The sequence below is a fragment of the Carassius auratus genome, unplaced genomic scaffold, assembly GCF_003368295.1.
Source record: "Carassius auratus strain Wakin unplaced genomic scaffold, ASM336829v1 scaf_tig00217031, whole genome shotgun sequence".
NCBI lineage: Eukaryota > Metazoa > Chordata > Actinopteri > Cypriniformes > Cyprinidae > Carassius > Carassius auratus.
Window position 1 is genome coordinate 202,192 of NW_020528863.1, and position 19,134 is coordinate 221,325.

A 19,134-nucleotide genomic window follows, 5' to 3' on the forward strand; every position below is an offset into this window, starting at 1 on the left:
GAGAGTACTACATGATACACAATAAAGTTGAAGTTACTCGATAAAGAGTGAACTCGAAGGTTTAATACCAGTGAAACTCTAAAATCACAGCACAGTTTCATAAATGTATCTATATCTATACAATCTTTTATCTTTTAAACCGACCAGATTGGTATATCCTCTGCAAAGTTCATGTTCTCCATTATGTACTTCATGAAACACTTCCTCTAGTCTGTGTGAAGTTAAAAGTGCAACATTAAGGTGTGCATTAGCTTTTAGTGTTCTGCAAAAAATAAGACTTTCCTCTTCTAAAGAAACGTACTAACACACAGCGAGGAGAGACCGCATCAGTGCCCTCACTGCGAGAAAAGCTCTGGAAAAACATCAACTCATCAAAACATCAACTAGCTTCGCTAGTTCATTTTCATCGGAGAGTTAACACAGGAGAAAGACTGTATTCCTTTAGTGATTGTGTGAAGAGTTTTTAAGTGACTTAAAAATATGTCTGAGGATAAAAAGAAGAGATACAAGAGAAAAACCTTTTAAAAGCTCATATGTGACAAGATTTTTACTATATCAACTTCCCTGAAGATCCACGAATGAATCCATCTGAGGAGAGAGATTCGCTTTTATATGGGGTTTTCAGAGCTCTAGAATCATCATTCATAAGTAATTCGTTTTAGGTTGTGTAAAAAAAAACACCTTCCATTGTTTCGGGGCAATATAATTTATTGATTGTAAAAAAATTAATAAAAATAATGTCGTAATTGCGTAATTCGATTGCAGTTTAATGCAATTAATAGTACTCTTCTGCACAATTTCTGTTTGTCTCAGGTAGCATGTTTGTGGCTGATTTGCTTCATTTACATTAATATTTTGCTTTTTCAAACACAAACACCTTTACTGTGCTTCTCTGATTCTGCGCGCGTTTTATCCCGTCTTCCACAGAAAACCGCGAACTCGCGTAATTCAAAAAATAACGGTCATTTCTATTCCATTTAACCGATGACTGACTAACATTTATTTGCAATGTCTTTATTTAATAATTTCGTAAATCTATTATAGTATGTCCGTCTCTGATGCTTCTAAATGAGATAAATTATTTTAGAATAATGTTTAATGGTTTCCTCTTTCTCTTTAACCTGCCGGAGCATCTATTGTTCTCTTCTTTTTAATCGCTCGTACTTTAGGAGGCGCTGTGAGTTTCTTCTTTAGTTCACCGCGGGTAAAACCATTGGAGAAAGAAGAAGCCTGGAGTACTCAGAAGGTAAGCCTGCGTCCCAATGTGCATAGTATTAATCCTAAATTCGGTGATATTAGTAATTTAAACACTATTTATGGGCAGATATGATAGTATGCACATCGGGACGCAAGGTTTAGTCGGTTTTAGATTGTTCATGTGTTTTAGCTGTATATGTGCTTGTTTTTTTATTTATTTTATTTTTTATCTTTGTTTAATGAGCTTGAATGAAGCTTTTCCTCGACCGTTCGTCTTATGAAAAATTACCATGGTTTTTCATTACCGTAACCATAACAAATTTCCCATTGTTTTACTAAGATGACCACGTTTTAACTATGATATTTGTAGGGAACGGGTTTTATAATAACACAAGGTTAATTTTCAATGCTAGACACTTGAAGTTCTCAAAGTTTGGGGAGAAATTAGTAAAAATAGGACAGTATCTGAATATATGCATGTAATATCCAATAATATTTGATAATAGTCATGCATGCTCAGTGCTGGCATGATGTTGAAATGAAACAAACACTCCTAACATATCTACATATGAGATATACATTTATGAATATTCTACAAAATACTATTTAATCTTTCTTTAATAACAAGTCAGTTCTATGTAGTTCAGCTCTTGTTCAATAATTTTTAGGTTAAATCTTGACATCTATTCATTATAAATGTTTCTCTTAATAATTATGATGTGTTTGTGTTCAGATGTTGAGCATGAAAGCGCAGGTGGATGTGATGTGCTGTAAATCAGTCGGAACTGATCTGTCCATGCTGGATATTGAGGATTTCATCACAGAAATCTGTCAGCTGAAGAAAGAGGTGGCTTCACTGGAGGCAAAGCTGAGAGAAAGAGGAGACAAACTGAACAGAGAGGTTTGAACAGATCTTCATTTCATTCTTCAGCTCAACCAAACCAAAGTTTTGTTACCATTTCACTTCTTATGCACATGGAGATGGGCAGTTTCTTCATTAGATTTTTTTTCTATCACATTCAACAACAGATACACTAGCTGTCACTGTTCTACATTGTTTGTTCTGCCTCCGGATCAGTTACCCTGCTCCAACAACCTGTCTAAAATTAAGTAGTCTTGAATGCCTTGATTACCTGGTTCAGGTGAGTTTAATTGGGGTTGGAGCTGGAATCTTTAGGATGGTAGCGCTCCAAGAGCAGGGCTGGAGAACCCTGGGTTAAGGCAATTGGTATAGTGGTCTGTTGGCATCTCTGTGTGGTCCTGGTGGAATTTCAGCTATACTTGTAGTTATAGAAAATGCTCTAAACCAGTGGTGGCCAACCATGTTCCTGGAGGCCCCCCAACACTGCACATTTTCCCTGTCTCCCTCATCTAGTGTGTGTGTGTGTGTGTGTGTGACAGGGTGTGATCTGACATACAGACATCTATCACGCCTGATTCAGATCATCAGCTTATTAGTGCAAGACCTGAAATGGAAGACAAACAAAATGTGCAGTGTTGGTGTACTTGATGGACAGGTCTGAAAAAACATTGTTCTAACCAATTGTTAAATAAATTTTTTTCCTCAGTTTTTGCTGTTGCACTGTATACATTGGGAATTATGAAAAAACAATATACAGAAAAACATTTTAAAGCTTGGAAAAAGCTTGCAGTAATTACGATTTTGTGGGAATCATCCTTTGTCTTGAACTTGGTATGTCTTTCCAGGATGTAATCTAGAATTTTTGAATGTTGCGCCCTAGAAAATGTTGACTAGAAATCTGACTAGAGATAACTGTTGAGTAAAGAGCCTGATTTCAACAGGTTGTTATTAATTAGTGTTTATCTGTGATGTGTCTGTCAGGATCTGGAGGAGGTGTCTGTGACAGATGGGACAGAAGCTCAGGATCATGAATCCACTGATCAAACCTCTGACTGTAACGCTGGAGAACAGCAGATGCTGCAGACGCCGCTGAAGATGTGCTCCGTCAAACTGGTGGACTGCAGGAACCTGATCGAGAGCAGAGGAGAAGAAACCACCGCAGAGAAACAACACACACTGATGAGGAAGAGGAGGATGATTATCGTATTGATGATGGGAATGATGATGAAATTGATGGTAATGATGGGACAGAAGCTCAGGATTCAGTCTGGAGCGTCAGAGATCAGAAATCCAGAGACACACAGGACTCAGATCTGAGTCTCACTTTACTCTGTTATACTGACGCTCAGGATCATGAATCCACTGATCAAACCTCTGACTGTAACGCTGGAGAACAGCAGATGCTGCAGACGCCGCTGAAGATGTGCTCCGTCAAACTGGTGGACTGCAGGAACCTGATCGAGAGCAGAGGAGAAGAAACCACCATAAAGGAAGAACAACAACAAACTGATGAGGAAGAGGAGGAGGAGGAGAATAATGGGGAGGATGATGAGGAAGATCACAGTGATGATGATGATCGGAAAAAGGATGGTGAAGGTCAGAATAAGGATGATAAAGATCAGAGTGATGATGATCAGAACAAGGATGATAAAGATCAGAATAAAGATGATGAAGATCATAGTGATGATGATGATCGGAATAAAGATGAAGATCAGAGTTATGATGATGATCAGAATAAGGATGATGAAGATCAGAATGATGATGTTGATGATGATGACTTTGTTCCTTCAGGTATGTTTCTTCCTTTTATGGCCAGATATACTGAATTAAAAGCAAATGTGATGAAGAATGAGTGACAACTTTTTAGCTGTTTATGCCAAAGTGGCCTCATTATAAGTAGTATTCACTGTAAAGAGTAGGAGATTGTCTCTGCTCTCAAAACATGGATTCCATCTATGGTAGGAGTTAATTGGAAGACTCTTTGTAAATAACTGTAATTCTAAAATCAGAAAACAGCTGAATGATTGAATTGAAATTGAATATGAGACTACGACTCCTGTTCATCATGTGCATACCAGGACAGCTGCTGAAAAAGGTTTGAATAAAAAGTGAAAGTGACTTGACATTCAGCCAAGTATGGTGACCCATACTCAGAATTTGTGCTCTGCATTTAACCCATCCAAAGTGCACACACACAGAGCAGTGAACACACACACACTGTGAACACACACCGGGAGCAGTGGGCAGCCATTTATGCTGCGGCGCCTAGGGAGCAGTTGAGGGTTCGATGCCTTGCTCAAGGGCACCTAAGTCATTGTATTGAAGGTGGAGAGAGAACTGTACATGCACTCCCCCCCCCACCCACAATTCCTACCAGCCCGGGACTCGAACTCACAACCTTTGGATTGGGAGTCCGACTCTCTAACCATTAGGCCACGACTTCCCCATAAAAACGATAAACGAATCGACAATTAATTGAAGGTGTAAGGTGAGTATAAAACCATAAATTTTGCTGCCGAAAGGCTTAGTAGAGGAAACTAACTTGTCCGAATTGCTTATTGATAATGATCATAAATCCAAAGATTACGTTTTGAAGATTTTATAGATTTATTTGATTGAGAAACAAGGTTGTGAATCTGTTACAGTCCATAATTGTTTCACTGGCATATGAAATGGTGTCCAAAAGTCATGATAAATAGCATTAAACAGAGTTCGTTTTTAGTGGTCAGCAAAAATAAGACTTCCCTCATCAACCCCTCTCTACCCAACACACCTATAAACAGATTATATATTCTTACTACTTCCACCACCAGGTACCGCATTTAACACAAAAATGTGTTAAAAATAAAGGAACTATACCTGGCTCTTACAGAAGGTTTTGGTGAGCTTTTGGGCAGGAAATTGTTGACCCAATCTGGCAAACTGAAAATATAACGGTGTCACATATAAAACTTTGTAAATATTTAAATCACAGTCTTTGCAGTTTGATAACTGCATTAAGACATATCACACATTCAGTTTTATTTTTGACTGATCGTCCAGCTCTAGAAGCTAAAGTAGTTAGATATTTAATGCAGATTTTATTCCTTTCAGATGACAACGCTGGTTCATCTTCTGATGGAGAAACTGCCTCCACTTCCAAAGAGCAATGGACAGTGAAGGACTGTGGAAAGACTATCCGCAAACGCGGTCATTCAGTGAGACAAAAGAGAAAAGACACAGAACAGAAAGAATTCACTTGCAGGAAATGCAACATAAGTTTTCCTACCTTTAAAGAGAGGAAACGTCATTCAAAAAAGCACGAAGTGAAGAAGGAGTTTCGCTGCGAACAGTGCGGGAAAGATTTTTTCACCTTTACATATAATATGAAAGTTCATATGAAGACACACGAGGAAAAGTCTTTCCAGTGCAATGAATGTAACAAGTTTTTCCGCAGCATTAGTAATCTTACTATACATAAGAGAATCCACACGGGTGAAAAGCCATACAAGTGTCCTCAATGCGAGAAGAGCTTCAGCCAGAGAACGCATCTGAAGAACCATTTACTCTTTCACACTAATGAGAGACTGCATCAATGCCCACACTGCGAGAAGAGCTACAACGTCAGATCAGATCTTAAGAAACATATACTCAAGCACAGCAGTGAGGGGTCGCAAAACCATTTACTCACACACAGCGATGAGAGACCGCATCAGTGCCCTCACTGCGAGAAGAGCTTCAGTCTCAGAACAGCTCTGGAAAAACATCAACTCACACACAGTGATGAGAGGCCATACCAGTGCAGTGAATGTGGAAAAACCTATAAAACACCACTTCTCTAAAAGCACACCAAATAATACACTCGGACAAACCATATAAGTGTTCGCACTGTGAGAAACGATTTCATCATTCGACTCACAGAAAAACTCATGAGAGGATTCACACCGGAGAGAAACCGTACCTGTGCTCCGACTGTGGGAAGAGCTTTGCTAGTTCATTTTCGTACAGAATTCATCGGAGAGTTCACACAGGAGAAAGACCGTATTCCTGTAGTGATTGTGGGAAGAGTTTTTATAAGCCAAGTGACTTAAAAATACATCTGAGGACTCATACAGGAGAAAAACCTTTTAAATGCTCACATTGTGACAAGACTTTTGCTCGAGCAAGTGCCAAGAATGTCCATGAACGACATCATACAGGAGAGAAACCTTACCACTGCTCCATCTGTGGAGAGAGATTTGCTTTTCTATGGGGTTTTCAGACCCACAAGAAGAAACACGCTGCTCTTGAATCATAGTGAAGGAGTGGAATATATTTGTTTCTCCTTGAATAATTATTAATCAAAGTTACGTTAATCCATGTAAAAAATAAGTTGAATATGGCTTAAGACTGCCTTTTTACTTTTAAGAAGCTGCTCATGTGTTTGTGTAATGAACCATATTTGATAAGATTCAGGGCAGAGCCAGGCAACCTTGAAGTACAGATTAGTGTTCTCTGCGTAGGTGCGAGTGTTTGTCTGCAGCTAGATGAGGAGACAGCTCTAGGAGGAAACCATCATTTGCCTACACCTTGATGTCCAGGTATCCGATATACATTTCTGGAGTGACCTCTTGAGTTTAACCTCTGATCACTTGCCATCAAAATAATCACTAGAAGATATGCCTCAAGTTTTACGTCCATGTGTGGAGACGTTAATTAGTGTTTCAACTAACCAGAATCTTGATTACCTATGTAGTGATGTAATTAGTGATCTCTGTTAGAGTATTATTACTTGTGTCTAGCATGTAAGCAGAGTGGCCTACGAACTCCCCATCGTGAGTAATTAAGTCGACTTCTGCAGATGAAACTGCAAACTATTTTCTTCAGTATATTTTTCTTCAGCTGATTGCATTTCTGACTCCTGGTATTCATTAAACACACCTGGTCCTTGGGGTTTAACTGTATGTTCCATAGCTTCATCCTTGATCTGTAATTCGTTTTCTGTTGTGTAAAAAAAAACCTTGCGTGTTACTGGATCATGATTTTATGGATGTTAAAAAGTAGTGTAATTGTGTAATTAAATTGCAATGCAATTAAAGATGCAAGTTTGTGTTACTGTTTGTCTCGAGTAGCGTGTGTTTGTGGCCAACTTGCTTAATTTCTCCTTGTATGACATGAATAAATTAAAATAGCATATAACAGCATTTCTTTAAAAAAAACCCTACTTTATAGCAAAACATACCAAAATCATACACAGACACACATATGTATATATATATATATATATATATATATATATATATATATATATATATATATATATACTTTATCGTAATCATATTTTTTCAAACACACATTTGTCTTTACTGCACTCTGATTCTGCGCGCCTTTTATCCTGTCTTCCTCAGAAAACCGCGAACTCGCGTAATTCCAAAAATAACGGTCATTTCTATTCTACTGATTGTTTAAGGAACTAACCGGCCGGAGCGTTTTAATAGCGTACTTTACGTCTTTAATCTCGTACTGTTGAGGGCGCTATAACTCTAGTTCACCGGTAAAATCACCAAAGACTGGGGCACTCAGACGGCAAGTGTTTAATCTTGTTTATCTGTTTATGCATATTATTTTTCTGTCTCTGTGTTTTAATGAATGAAGCTTTTCGTCGTCCACTCTTATGAAAATTCATGGTTTTTCACTACAGTAACCATAACAAATGTAATATTGTTTTACTACAATAACCAAGTTTTAACAATTATATTTTTAGTAACCAATATTTTTTATATATTGACGGAATGGTTCCTTTTCATTATGCTTTCAAGGTTTTATAGTTTAGGAGGTAATTAGTAGAAATCTGACTATTCTTGTAATATTTGATGATATTCCTGCTCAATGTTGAAACGAAACAAACACATCTACAATTTAAATAAATATTTATTTTCTCTGAAATAAAATGATATTTTCTTTAATAACAGGTCAGCTCTATGCAGTTCAGTTTTGAGTTTAAATCAGTGTTTAATCATTATAAAAATGGTGTGTTACCTTGAAGTGTTTGTGTTCAGATGTTGATCATGAAAGCGCAGGTGGATGTGGTCTGCTGTAAATCAGTAGGAACTGATCTGTCCATGCTGGATATTGAGGATTTCATCACAGAAATCTGTCAGCTGAAGAAAGAGGTGGCTTCACTGGAGGCAAAGCTGAGAGAAAGAGGAGGCAAACTGAACAGAGAGGTTTGAACAGATCTTCATTTCATCTTTAGCTGCTAATATGGACTGATTGTTGTGTGAATCAATGTCTTATTGTTAATCATACTCTCACTAGATATATTACTGATTGTGTTTGTCAGGATGTGGAGCAGGTTTGGGTGCGTGAGACTGATGGGACAGAAGCTCAGGATTCAGTCTGGAGCGTCAGAGATCAGAGATCCAGAGACACACAGGACTCAGAGCTCAGCCTCACTTTACTCTGTTATACTGACGCTCAGGATCATGAATCCACTGATCAAACCTCTGACTGTAACGCTGGAGAACAGCAGATGCTGCAGACGCCGCTGAAGATGTGCTCCGTCAAACTGGTGGACTGCAGGAACCTGATCGAGAGCAGAGGAGAAGAAACCACCGCAGAGAAACAACAACACACTGATGAGGAAGAGGAGGAGGAGGAGAATAATGGGGAGGATGATGATGGTGATGATTGTGCTGAGAATAATGATGATGCTGACGATGGTGACTTTGTTCCTTCAGGTGTGTTTCTTCCTTTTATGACCAGAAATGCTGAATAAACCAAATTGGTGTTCATTTATAAAAAGTGTTATACAGACTTAAATTCATGTGGAGCAGTATTTTGCACCCTTCCTTATTAAAAAAAAGTGTCTCACACGGATCTGGGAGGTGAACAAAGTCCTCCTGTAGCTACCCAATGTTCGATGAATATCCATATAAAAAAAATTAGAAGCATAACACAGAAGCAGTTTTGGGTGGATGACGTATGAGGTCAGCATTGCCGGCGAGTCTAATGAAAACCAACGTTTGTTTACAGGACCACTGGAATCAAAGTTTCCTTACTTTAGCAAAGGAAAACCACTCTCCTCTTGGCTTATATCGAAATACTGCTACATTTTTCTTTACAATTTCTTGTTTTGTGCTTATTAGTGACCATTGTTTTGTATTGATTTCTCTGCTGCATTTCAGTGTTCGTCACTTCTTAGCGGCGGAAAGCCTAACCTCCTACGTCATGCTCTCGGAACTTACGTTTTGAATATGGATATCTTACAAAAATGCATCGATTCGCTACAGGAGGACTTTGATCATCCCCACCTCCCCTTCCCTGGTGTTCTGTGAGACACCTTTTTTTTATGGAAGGGCACTTTTTATTTCACGTCTTTTGGACTGAAGCAATGCAACACCTGCTGACTGCAATGATAGTGAATTAAAGTGCATTTAATATAATCCCGACTGGATTCGTCTGAAAGAATAAAGTTGTATACACCTAGGATGCCTCAGGGGTCAGTAAAACGCAGTCTAAAATTAATTTATTGGAATAAATTAACCCTTTAATACCAACAACAGTTTGCAAGTTTACAGTGTTCTCTTCTCTGACTCTGCGCGCGCTTTCTCTTGTCCCGTCCACCGGAGAGCCGCCAACTGGAGTTATTCAAAATTTAACGGTCATTTTGATTGAAATGCTGACTAACATGATCGACGACTTTATTTAATAATATGAAATGGATACATTATATCCAACACTTGGCAACGCCACTGATAAACAGTGTTTTTTTAAATAAAATAATTAGGTTTGTTGCCCTCCACAGAAGCGTCTTTTCTTCTCCGCTCGTACTGTAGGAGGCGCTGTGACTTCTTTATTCACCGGTAAAATCACTGAAGAAAGGAGACGGAGCACTCAGACGGTACGTGTTTAATCTGTTTGAATTTTTCATGTCTTTTCGTTGTTTATGTGCATGTGGTTATTTTTCTATCGCTAGTGTTTTTATGAATGAAGCCCGCTCGCTTTATGAAAAATAACGACTGTTTTACTACAGTAACCATAACAAATGTCCTATTGTTCTACTACCATGATATTGGTCGTAAACAATAGCTTTTATGTTTACAATTTCAGTTTTAGATGCTTTTTAAGTTGTCACAGTTTGTGGAGAAGTGCATAGAAGTCAGACAATATGTATACGCATCATAGATATAATAGAATCCATATAGGCTATTTAATAATATTCCTTCTCTGTGCTACGTAACGGTTTCTGTATTAATAAAGTGGATAATTTCCAATACTAGACAGTTTTAAAGTTTTGCTTTGTGCTGGCTCAATATTTAAACTAAACAAACTCTCTTACATCTGGAATAAAAATTTGTGAATGTTCTCTGAAAGTCAGTTCAGCTCTTGTTCAGTCTTTTTGAGTTTTATTCAGAGTCAGTCCATTATAAATGCATATTATATTAATAATGAAGTGTTTGTGTTCAGATGTTGAGCATGAAAGCACAGGTGGATGTGGGCTGCTGTAAATCAGTAGGAACTGATCTGTCCATGCTGGATATTGAGGATTTCATCACAGAAATCTGTCAGCTGAAGAAAGAGGTGGCTTCACTGGAGGCAAAGCTGAGAGAAAGAGGAGACAAACTGAACAGAGAGGTCTGAACAGATCTTCATTTCATCTGTAGCTGCTAATATGGACTGATTGTTGTGTGAATCAATGTCTTATTGTTAATCATACTCTCACTAGATATATTACTGATTGTGTTTGTCAGGATGTGGAGCAGGTTTGGGTGCGTGAGACTGATGGGACAGAAGCTCAGGATTCAGTCTGGAGCGTCAGAGATCAGAGATCCAGAGACACACAGGACTCAGAGCTCAGCCTCACTTTACTCTGTTATACTGACGCTCAGGATCATGAATCCACTGATCAAACCTCTGACTGTAACGCTGGAGAACAGCAGATGCTGCAGACGCCGCTGAAGATGTGCTCCGTCAAACTGGTGGACTGCAGGAACCTGATCGAGAGCAGAGGAGAAGAAACCACCGCAGAGAAACAACAACAGCACACTGATGAGGAAGAGGAGGAGGAGGAGAATAATGGGGAGGATGATGATGATGATGGTGATGATGGTGACTTCGTTCCTTTAGGTATGTTTCTTCCTTTTCTGAGCAGATATACTGAATTGACATAGTTCTTTTAAAATTGTTACATTTTAAAATATTTTGCATGTGCAGATTTGTGGGTGTGTGATTTTGTCAAAAAATTATTTCTCTATATTTTCTCGGATTTTATTGATAATGATAATTTGTTTATTTTTCTGAGTGTGTTATTGTGCCAGTATCTTAAAGACCACCGTGGACAGCTTATTTACAGTACGTTTTATAGCACGCGCTCATAATATACAAGATCGCGTGAAGAGTTGAATTTATTGCGCACAAATTTCCACATACTGTCACGTCTCTGTCAAACCCCGATAAGTTCATTCTCCTCCAGCATTCTGCAACATTTTTGATTATATGAACAGTTTGTGTTTATCTTATTGTTTTTAACGGCATAATAAGCAAACTAACAAACCGTATTATCGGTGGCGTGTCTAATAACTGCTGTCCGGGAGATGCATTTTATTTCCAGTCTTCAAGTACTTTTTCAGATGTTAGCTCTGTGGATAGCAGTGTTTGGAATAACGACGTTAGGTAACGACGTAGTTTATTCGGTAACGGGGTAATCTAACTAATTACTTTTCCCGTCGTTATATTGCCGTTAACATTACTGGAAGTTAAATGCGGTGCATTACTTTGCATTGATTTAATAAACTATGTAATCCAAACGCACCCCTGGCTCACACAGCGAGTGAGGAGGTGGGTTAATAACGAGATAAGAGTTATGATTGGCTAAGGCAGAGTCATGTGTATCATGGTAGCCAATCAGAGCCATTGTTTTTATGACAGCGGCGTCAAACACACACACGCACGCATGCGAGATTCGCAGCAGCAGCAGAGATGGCGAGTCAGGAGCAACACCTGTCTGTTCTACTCATTTTAACTGACTTAAAAATATTTGACATAATAACTTTTTTTTTTTTTTAACAGTAACGCAAATAGTTACTTTCCCTGGTAACGAGTAACTTTTATTATAGAGTAATTCAGTTACTAACTCGGTTACTTTTTGGAACAAGTAGTGAGTAACTATAACTAATTACTTTTTTAAAGTAATGTTCCCAACAGTGGTGGCTAGTAAGTTGTTACGCTGTTCATTTGTGTTTGTAGAAACAACATTGTATCGCTACATATGTTTGACAGGTCTGGCGTGACGAGACGCATAAAAACTATGTATTAAAATCGCTGTGCGTTCATTTGTCGCTGGGGTAAATGTTTGCGAGCCGAGATTTCTTTCAGTGATGCAGTGTTGAATGGGACTTTTAACCCGCATGTTCCCTCAACCACAAAAAAATTCAAATAAAATATGCTTATACTGGTGAATCCTTTTCTTTGTAATTAAATACAACGTTATTAATTCGTACGAAAACTGTTTGAATATCGCAAAAATGTTTCTTCCAGTGCATTAAAAGATTTCAGTGCAGTGTATCATCCGGTTGGGTTATGGAGCTGAGAGAATGAGCAATTTCAGCAAGAGTCTTTCAAAACCTAGTAAGCTGCTTAGATAGGAAGCATTTTTTAGCATCACTGAAAGGGAAAATGTTAGTATTTCATTGAGACTTGAGATTAAATAAACTGCTTAAGTGTTGTATATCTTGTAGTATTAATTTTAACATGCAGTAAAACATTGTCGGTTAAAACAAGAAAGTGGCTGGTAAAAACATTGAGTGACTGGTAGATTTTGAAATCCACCAGACACAGTGGCCAGTGGGAAAAATTAGAAATTAAAAAGTTAATTTCCATCCCTGCAGTTGACTCCTTAAATTTTTGCTGTTCTACTTATTCTTTGTGGTCGGTTCACAGCATTGATATAAATTTAATGTTTTCTAATGAGTTTAAATTTATTTTTTACCTTTTATGGGCATTTTTACCTTTTTTTTTAAAGCCAATTTTTCTTAAATTTTAAATTCTCTTTTGACTGAAATGTTTACATTAAATCAGTCAATTATAAGACATTTGGGCTGCTACCAAACAAATTAAATCACAATTGTATCACAAAATTCACTTTTGCCATGCAGAGGAAACACATAAGCTGCATCTGAAGTGGCATTTGGATGTATTTGAACACTTGTTAGATCAGGTCTCCACACCAGGTAATATTAAGGATCCAGCCCTGGATTCCAGATCCCATCAGAAAATATCAGTTTGTTAAGTAACAGAATAACTACTTGGCAGCACTGTTATTATCCAAAACCCTGTCAACAGCAATAGTTGTACCTGCACTCACTTACATCATTAACACATCCCTTCACACTGGTGTTTTTCCCTCAGCATTTAGACAAGCTCGTATAACTCCACATCTTATAAAACACACACTTAATGCTGGGTACACACCAAAATCGTGCTGATTTTGGCCCAATTTGCCCCCTTCCGACAATTCTTCCTATGTCCCAATTAACTTGATGGTTCTACTGATAATCTTATCAGATTTTCCAATGGTATGGGGTGTGTTAAGAGTGTCCGAACTTGATTGGAAGAACATTGGAGCCGCCCCGATCATGATTAATATTTATGATAAGAAATCTTAATCTGTGGGGGGGCACCCTGAGAACAAACGCACGCACGCTCTGGAGATTATCACGTGAAATGAAACAATTTCCAATCAGAAAGCGAGATGATGGAAGACGGAAGCAGTCATGATCATTGCTCAACTCTAGCTGGCTCTGTAACTTGTATAGACCATGTTCTTACCATCTCCATGACTTTTCTTTTTCCGTGAACTTTCTGTGAAAACAGTTCCGAACACTATAATTGCAATCTCTTCATGTATATTGTCTGCCGTGCTTATTCTGAAGTCTCGTGAGATTTTGCTACATTTCCTGTGTTCACAGTCGAGACTCTGGTTGAAAATCTGTTTGTGTGTGGTGTTCTGTCTTAGTCACATCATGTAACACCACACATTATGGGGGCTAAATAGTTAAATCTAGGATTTTTTATCCTCATGTTTGTGGTCTATAACATTTTGAAAACCTTATAAGATGTAAAAAATATTTTGGTGTGTACCCAGCATAACCTATCTCTTTTAGAGAACTATGGACTGGTTTCTCTTCTTCCTTACATTGCAAAAAACACTTGAACGAGCTGTTTTCAACCAAGTCCAAGAGCGAATTCCAAATCTTCAATACTTATCTTGCTGGATCTGTCTCCTGCTTTTGACACGGCTACCCACCAGCTCCTCCTGTCAACCCTATTGGCAAACGGCATCTCAGGAACTGCACTCCAGTGGTTTGAGTCTTACCTCTCACATAGGTCCTTCAAGATATCTTGGAGTGGTTAGGTGTCACAACATCTAATTACTGGGGTGCCTCAGGGCTCAGTTCTTGGACCACTTATCTTCTCTGTCTACATGGCATTACTAGGTTCTGTCATTCAGATACATGGCTTTTCATATCACTGCTATGCTAATGACAATCAGCTCTACCTCTCATTCCATTCTGATGATCTGACAGTAGCTTCTCGCATCTCAGCTTGTCTAACAGACATTCACCTTCAACTCAACTTAACCAAGACAGAACTGCTTGAGGTTCCATCAAACCCATAATTTCATCTCAATTTCACCATCCATATATGCACATCAACCATAATAGCATATTTCAAAAGCATTTTTTCCAGCGGAGATGTTTTAGTTGTTATGAAATATTCAACATATTACTATTATATATATATTTTTAAGAATCGTACTAAATATAAAAAAGCAGTAACCAGTAATATTGACTTCTCCATTGTTGAATTGTCATTTCACAAAAAGGATTGATGGTCGCTATTTGCCCTGCCCCTCCTCTATTTACGGCCGGGTACGTAGTATGAGTGATGAGCGCTGTGTTTTACAGTTATCAACTTAGCCCGCAAAACATAAATAATAATAATAATTCGAGGGCAAGGATAAATTAACTTATACTTATTATGGCATTCAGTGTCGTCAATTTGCCAAAAAGAACAAGAACATTTTACTATATATATATAATTGAGTTCGACCGATACATCGAGCCGATATTTGTCTTTTTTTAATATATATATTGGCATCGGCTGATATCCATGTTTAGTAGTGCCCATTTAAAGTCAGGCATGTCCGTGGGCAGCCCCGTGTTATTGGTGTGGTGGAAAGTGCTGCTGCCGCCTGTGAAGCACCCCAAGCCAAAACTTTTGGAAGATTCAACGACAGTCCTGGGAGTTAAAGGTAGTCAGTTATTTTCACTCTGTAAATGGGGTGGAGAAGTTGGCAGCTCTCGCAAACACTGCAGCGTGATTGAGGGCTCTGCTACTCTGCCGCTCACAGACAGCACTGTGCTTGGAGAGACAGCTGTCCTGGAGCTGCCCAGAACAGTGAATGACATTTGTTTGGAAGCATGGTTTGAAGCAGACAATAGCCAGGTTTCCATCCAACTCATTTGCATTTAAGGATGTCAATATGCGAACATTTCCATGATCGATCGTCGTTTAAATTAATGATCAATTAATAACCTTAATGCTGCCAAATGCGTCTGCAGCGGTATTATTATTATGTGCAAAAGCCACTTGGAAAAAAAGCTTTCTCACCCGAATTAAAGGGGTTTTAGTCTGAATAAAATGCTAGTAGCAGGACTGTAAAATGAATAGATGTGATTATGATCATTTTAAAAAATAAAGAGAGCGGGCCAAACGTTTGAGAACATTTTACTTTGTTGACTGTTTCCCGTCAAGGAGACCGCTGAATGCGCCTCTTTAAATTGTTTCCTGGTGCTCGTTGTTGTATTTTAAAACAAAATTGCAATGTTTTCAAATGACTATTATTATTAAAAATAAAATTATCCCAAATGTAACTGTGGCGCTTGTGTGCTCTGAGGTCAATGAACCGCTTTTTTCACATCAAACATTTTATGCAAGTATTATAACCAGTACTTATATATATATATATATATATATATATATATTTATATTAACTTTGGGTAAATTTTTTATTTTAATACCGTGCAGTGCACAAAATTACGATTCGAGAGATGGTTCAGGTAAGTGCTCGATAAGTGATGATTAGTTTAGAAATGTTGTGCATCCATTTATTAATAGTGTGACATTTTAGTATGCAAATGAAGGGGAAAACCTCAAGATATTGGCCCTAAAAATTTACCCTGACCTCTAAACATCGCCATCGGCTATAGAAAATCCCATATCGGTCGATCTCTAATACATATAACACCACCCTAATACATTCCTAATTTCAAGTGGACCATCATTTGTTGTAAATTCTGCCAATTTGAGAACAGCTGCATGCGTATATAAGATAAACACCTTTGTAGTTTGATAACCACACTTTTTTTTGACAGATTGTTCCGCTATAGAACTTATAGAAAATGTTTTTTTTATACCAATTTTCAGATGACAGCGCTAGTTCATCTTCTGATGGACACATTGGATCTGTATCTAAAGAGCAAAGGACAGTGACCAACTGTGAAAAAAAATTAAGCAAAGCGGGTCATTTAACGCAACATCAGAGAAAACGCACAAAACAGACAAACTACAGCTGCAAGATCTGCAACATCAGTTTTCCGACCTTCAAAGAGAGAACCGTTCATTCAAAAGAGCACAGCGTGAAGAAGGAGTTTCACTGCGAACAGTGCGGGAAGGAATTTTTTAACACTCTTTATAGTATGAGAGCTCATATAAAGACACATGAAGAAAAGTCTCTTCAGTGCAATGAATGCAACAAGTATTTCCGCAACAAACGAGATCTTTCAGTTCATAAGAGAATTCACACGGGTGAAAAACCGTACAAGTGTCCTCAATGTGAGAAGAGCTTCAACCAGGGATCTAATCTGAGGACACATCTACTCAAGCACAGCAATGAGAGACCGCATCAATGCAATGAATGTGGAAAACATTTTATAAGCACAGCTTCTCTAAAGTTACACCAAAAAATGCACTCTGATGACAAACGTTATCAGTGTTCACACTGTGAGAAACGTTTCTATCATACAGGTCACAGAAAAACCCATGAGAGGATTCACACCGGAGAGAAACCGTACCTGTGCTCTGACTGTGGGAAGAGCTTCGCTAGTTCATTTGCTTTCAAAGTTCATCAGAGAATCCACACAGGAGAAAGACCTTATCCTTGTAGTGATTGTTCAAAGAGTTTCTATAAACTAAGTGACTTAAAGCTACACAGGAGGACTCATACAAGAGAAAAACCTTTTAAATGCTCACTCTGTGACAAGACTTTTGGTATATCAACTTCCCTGAAGATCCATGAACGAATACATACAGGAGAGAAACCTTACTGCTGCTCCATCTGCGGAGAGAGATTTTCTTTTAAATGGGGTTTTCAGAGCCACAAGAAGAAACACACTGCTCCAGAACCATCATAGCTTCTTCATGTAATTATTTTTAGGTTGTCAAAACATTGTGTTACAGTAATGTTGTTATATGGTTGTAAAAAAAAAATATGGCAGCCATTTGTAATGGCATCCGAAACCACAGTGGATTTTGAGCACGCTCAATAAATCCCACAATGTAGAGTAATAAATGATGTACACCAACAGCTAGCAAATACCCATAATGCATTGTGAGGGTTGTGTCAAATTAACTTGTGTGTCTCGCCAGATGGCCCCACCTGTAACTGAATCATTCATTTTTTAAACCATTGGTCCAGTGTGTCTACAGTGTAATATTATGCAGTCATATATTCCTTTTTATTTGATTATTACATTGTTTTATTAAGGTTTATGCACTGCTCAATAAATTAAAGGAACACTTTGAAAACATCAGATCTCAATGGGGAAGAATATCATGCTGGATACCTATACCGATATGAACTCTGTGATGTGTCAGTAATGAAAGGATGCTACATTGTTTAATGAAAATGAGTAACCTATAGAGGGCTGAATTCAAAGACACTCAAAATCAAAGTTAAAAAAGGATTTTATTCATTTAGCTGAAATTTCACTGCAGCAACTTTATATGGCCCCCATGTGCTTGTATGCATGTCTGACAACATCAGGGCATGCTCCTAATGAAACGAAGGATGGTGTCCCGGGGTATTTCCTCCCAGATCTGGACCAGGGCATCACTGAGCTCCTGGATAGGATGAGGTGCAACCTGACAGCTTCGGATTGGCCCAAAACATAATGTCCCTGAAGTGTTCTATTGGATTTAGGTCAAGCAAGTGTGTGGGACATTCAATGGTATGAATTCCTTCATCTTCCTGGAAATGCCTGCATACTCTCGCCACATGAGGCCGGGCATCGTCATGCACCGGGAGGAACCCAGGACCCAATGCACCAGTGTAGGGGTCTGACAGTGGGTTCAAGGATTACATCCTGATACCTAATGGCACTCAGGATGCCATTGTCTAGCCTGTAGAGGTCTCTGTGTCCCTCTATGGATATGTCTCCCCAGACCATCACTGACCCACCACCAAACCGGTCAAGTGGAAAGATGTTACAGGCAGCATAACGTTTTGCTCACTGTCACATCTGTTCAGCTGTTTAAAGCACAAGGCACCAGAGGTGGATCTGCCAATTCTGGTGTTCAATGGCAAATACCAATCAAGCTCCACAATGCCGGGCAGTGAGCACTGGGCCAGTTAGAGGATGTCAGGCCCTCAGGCCACCCTCATGAAGTCTGTTTATGATTGTTTGGTCACAGAAATTTACACAAGTGACCTACTGGAGGTCATTTTGTATTAACTCCTTCAAGTGGACTAATAGTGAGGAATATGGGGTGATTTCAATCAAAGCAAAGGTCTTCAGACCCGCTAGAAACCACAAGTAAGTGTGTTGGAACTTAACTCTGCAGGATTGGACACCCCCCTCACATTACATACTGTGTAAAAATGTATCAGATGTTTTAACTTTAAATTCACTGTAATGTGCAGATCAACGTCTCATATTGGATTACAATGTGTTTTTAATGATGAGTTTTTAATCAGTAGATGATGAAGACTAATTATTTTACCAGTTATTAAATATTTCCTGAAAAACATGATGACATCTAATGACCCTTATTGG

General features: G+C 38.5%; 1 protein-coding gene and 1 pseudogene across 1 annotated transcript; both read left to right on the forward strand.

Annotated features, from left to right (window-relative positions):
* The first annotated feature begins 4,561 nt into the window (after window positions 1-4,561).
* On the forward strand, window positions 4,562-7,136 carry LOC113099787 (zinc finger protein 664-like; annotated as a pseudogene).
* A 3,957-nt stretch (window positions 7,137-11,093) lies between these two features.
* LOC113099776 (zinc finger protein 431-like) lies at window positions 11,094-19,090 on the forward strand. Its single transcript, XM_026264726.1, has 2 exons — window positions 11,094-11,146; window positions 16,508-19,090. Exon 2 carries the CDS (start codon window positions 16,780-16,782, stop codon window positions 17,491-17,493), a length of 714 nt encoding a protein of 237 aa, XP_026120511.1. The 5' UTR covers window positions 11,094-11,146; window positions 16,508-16,779; the 3' UTR covers window positions 17,494-19,090.
* The last annotated feature ends 44 nt before the right edge of the window (window positions 19,091-19,134 follow it).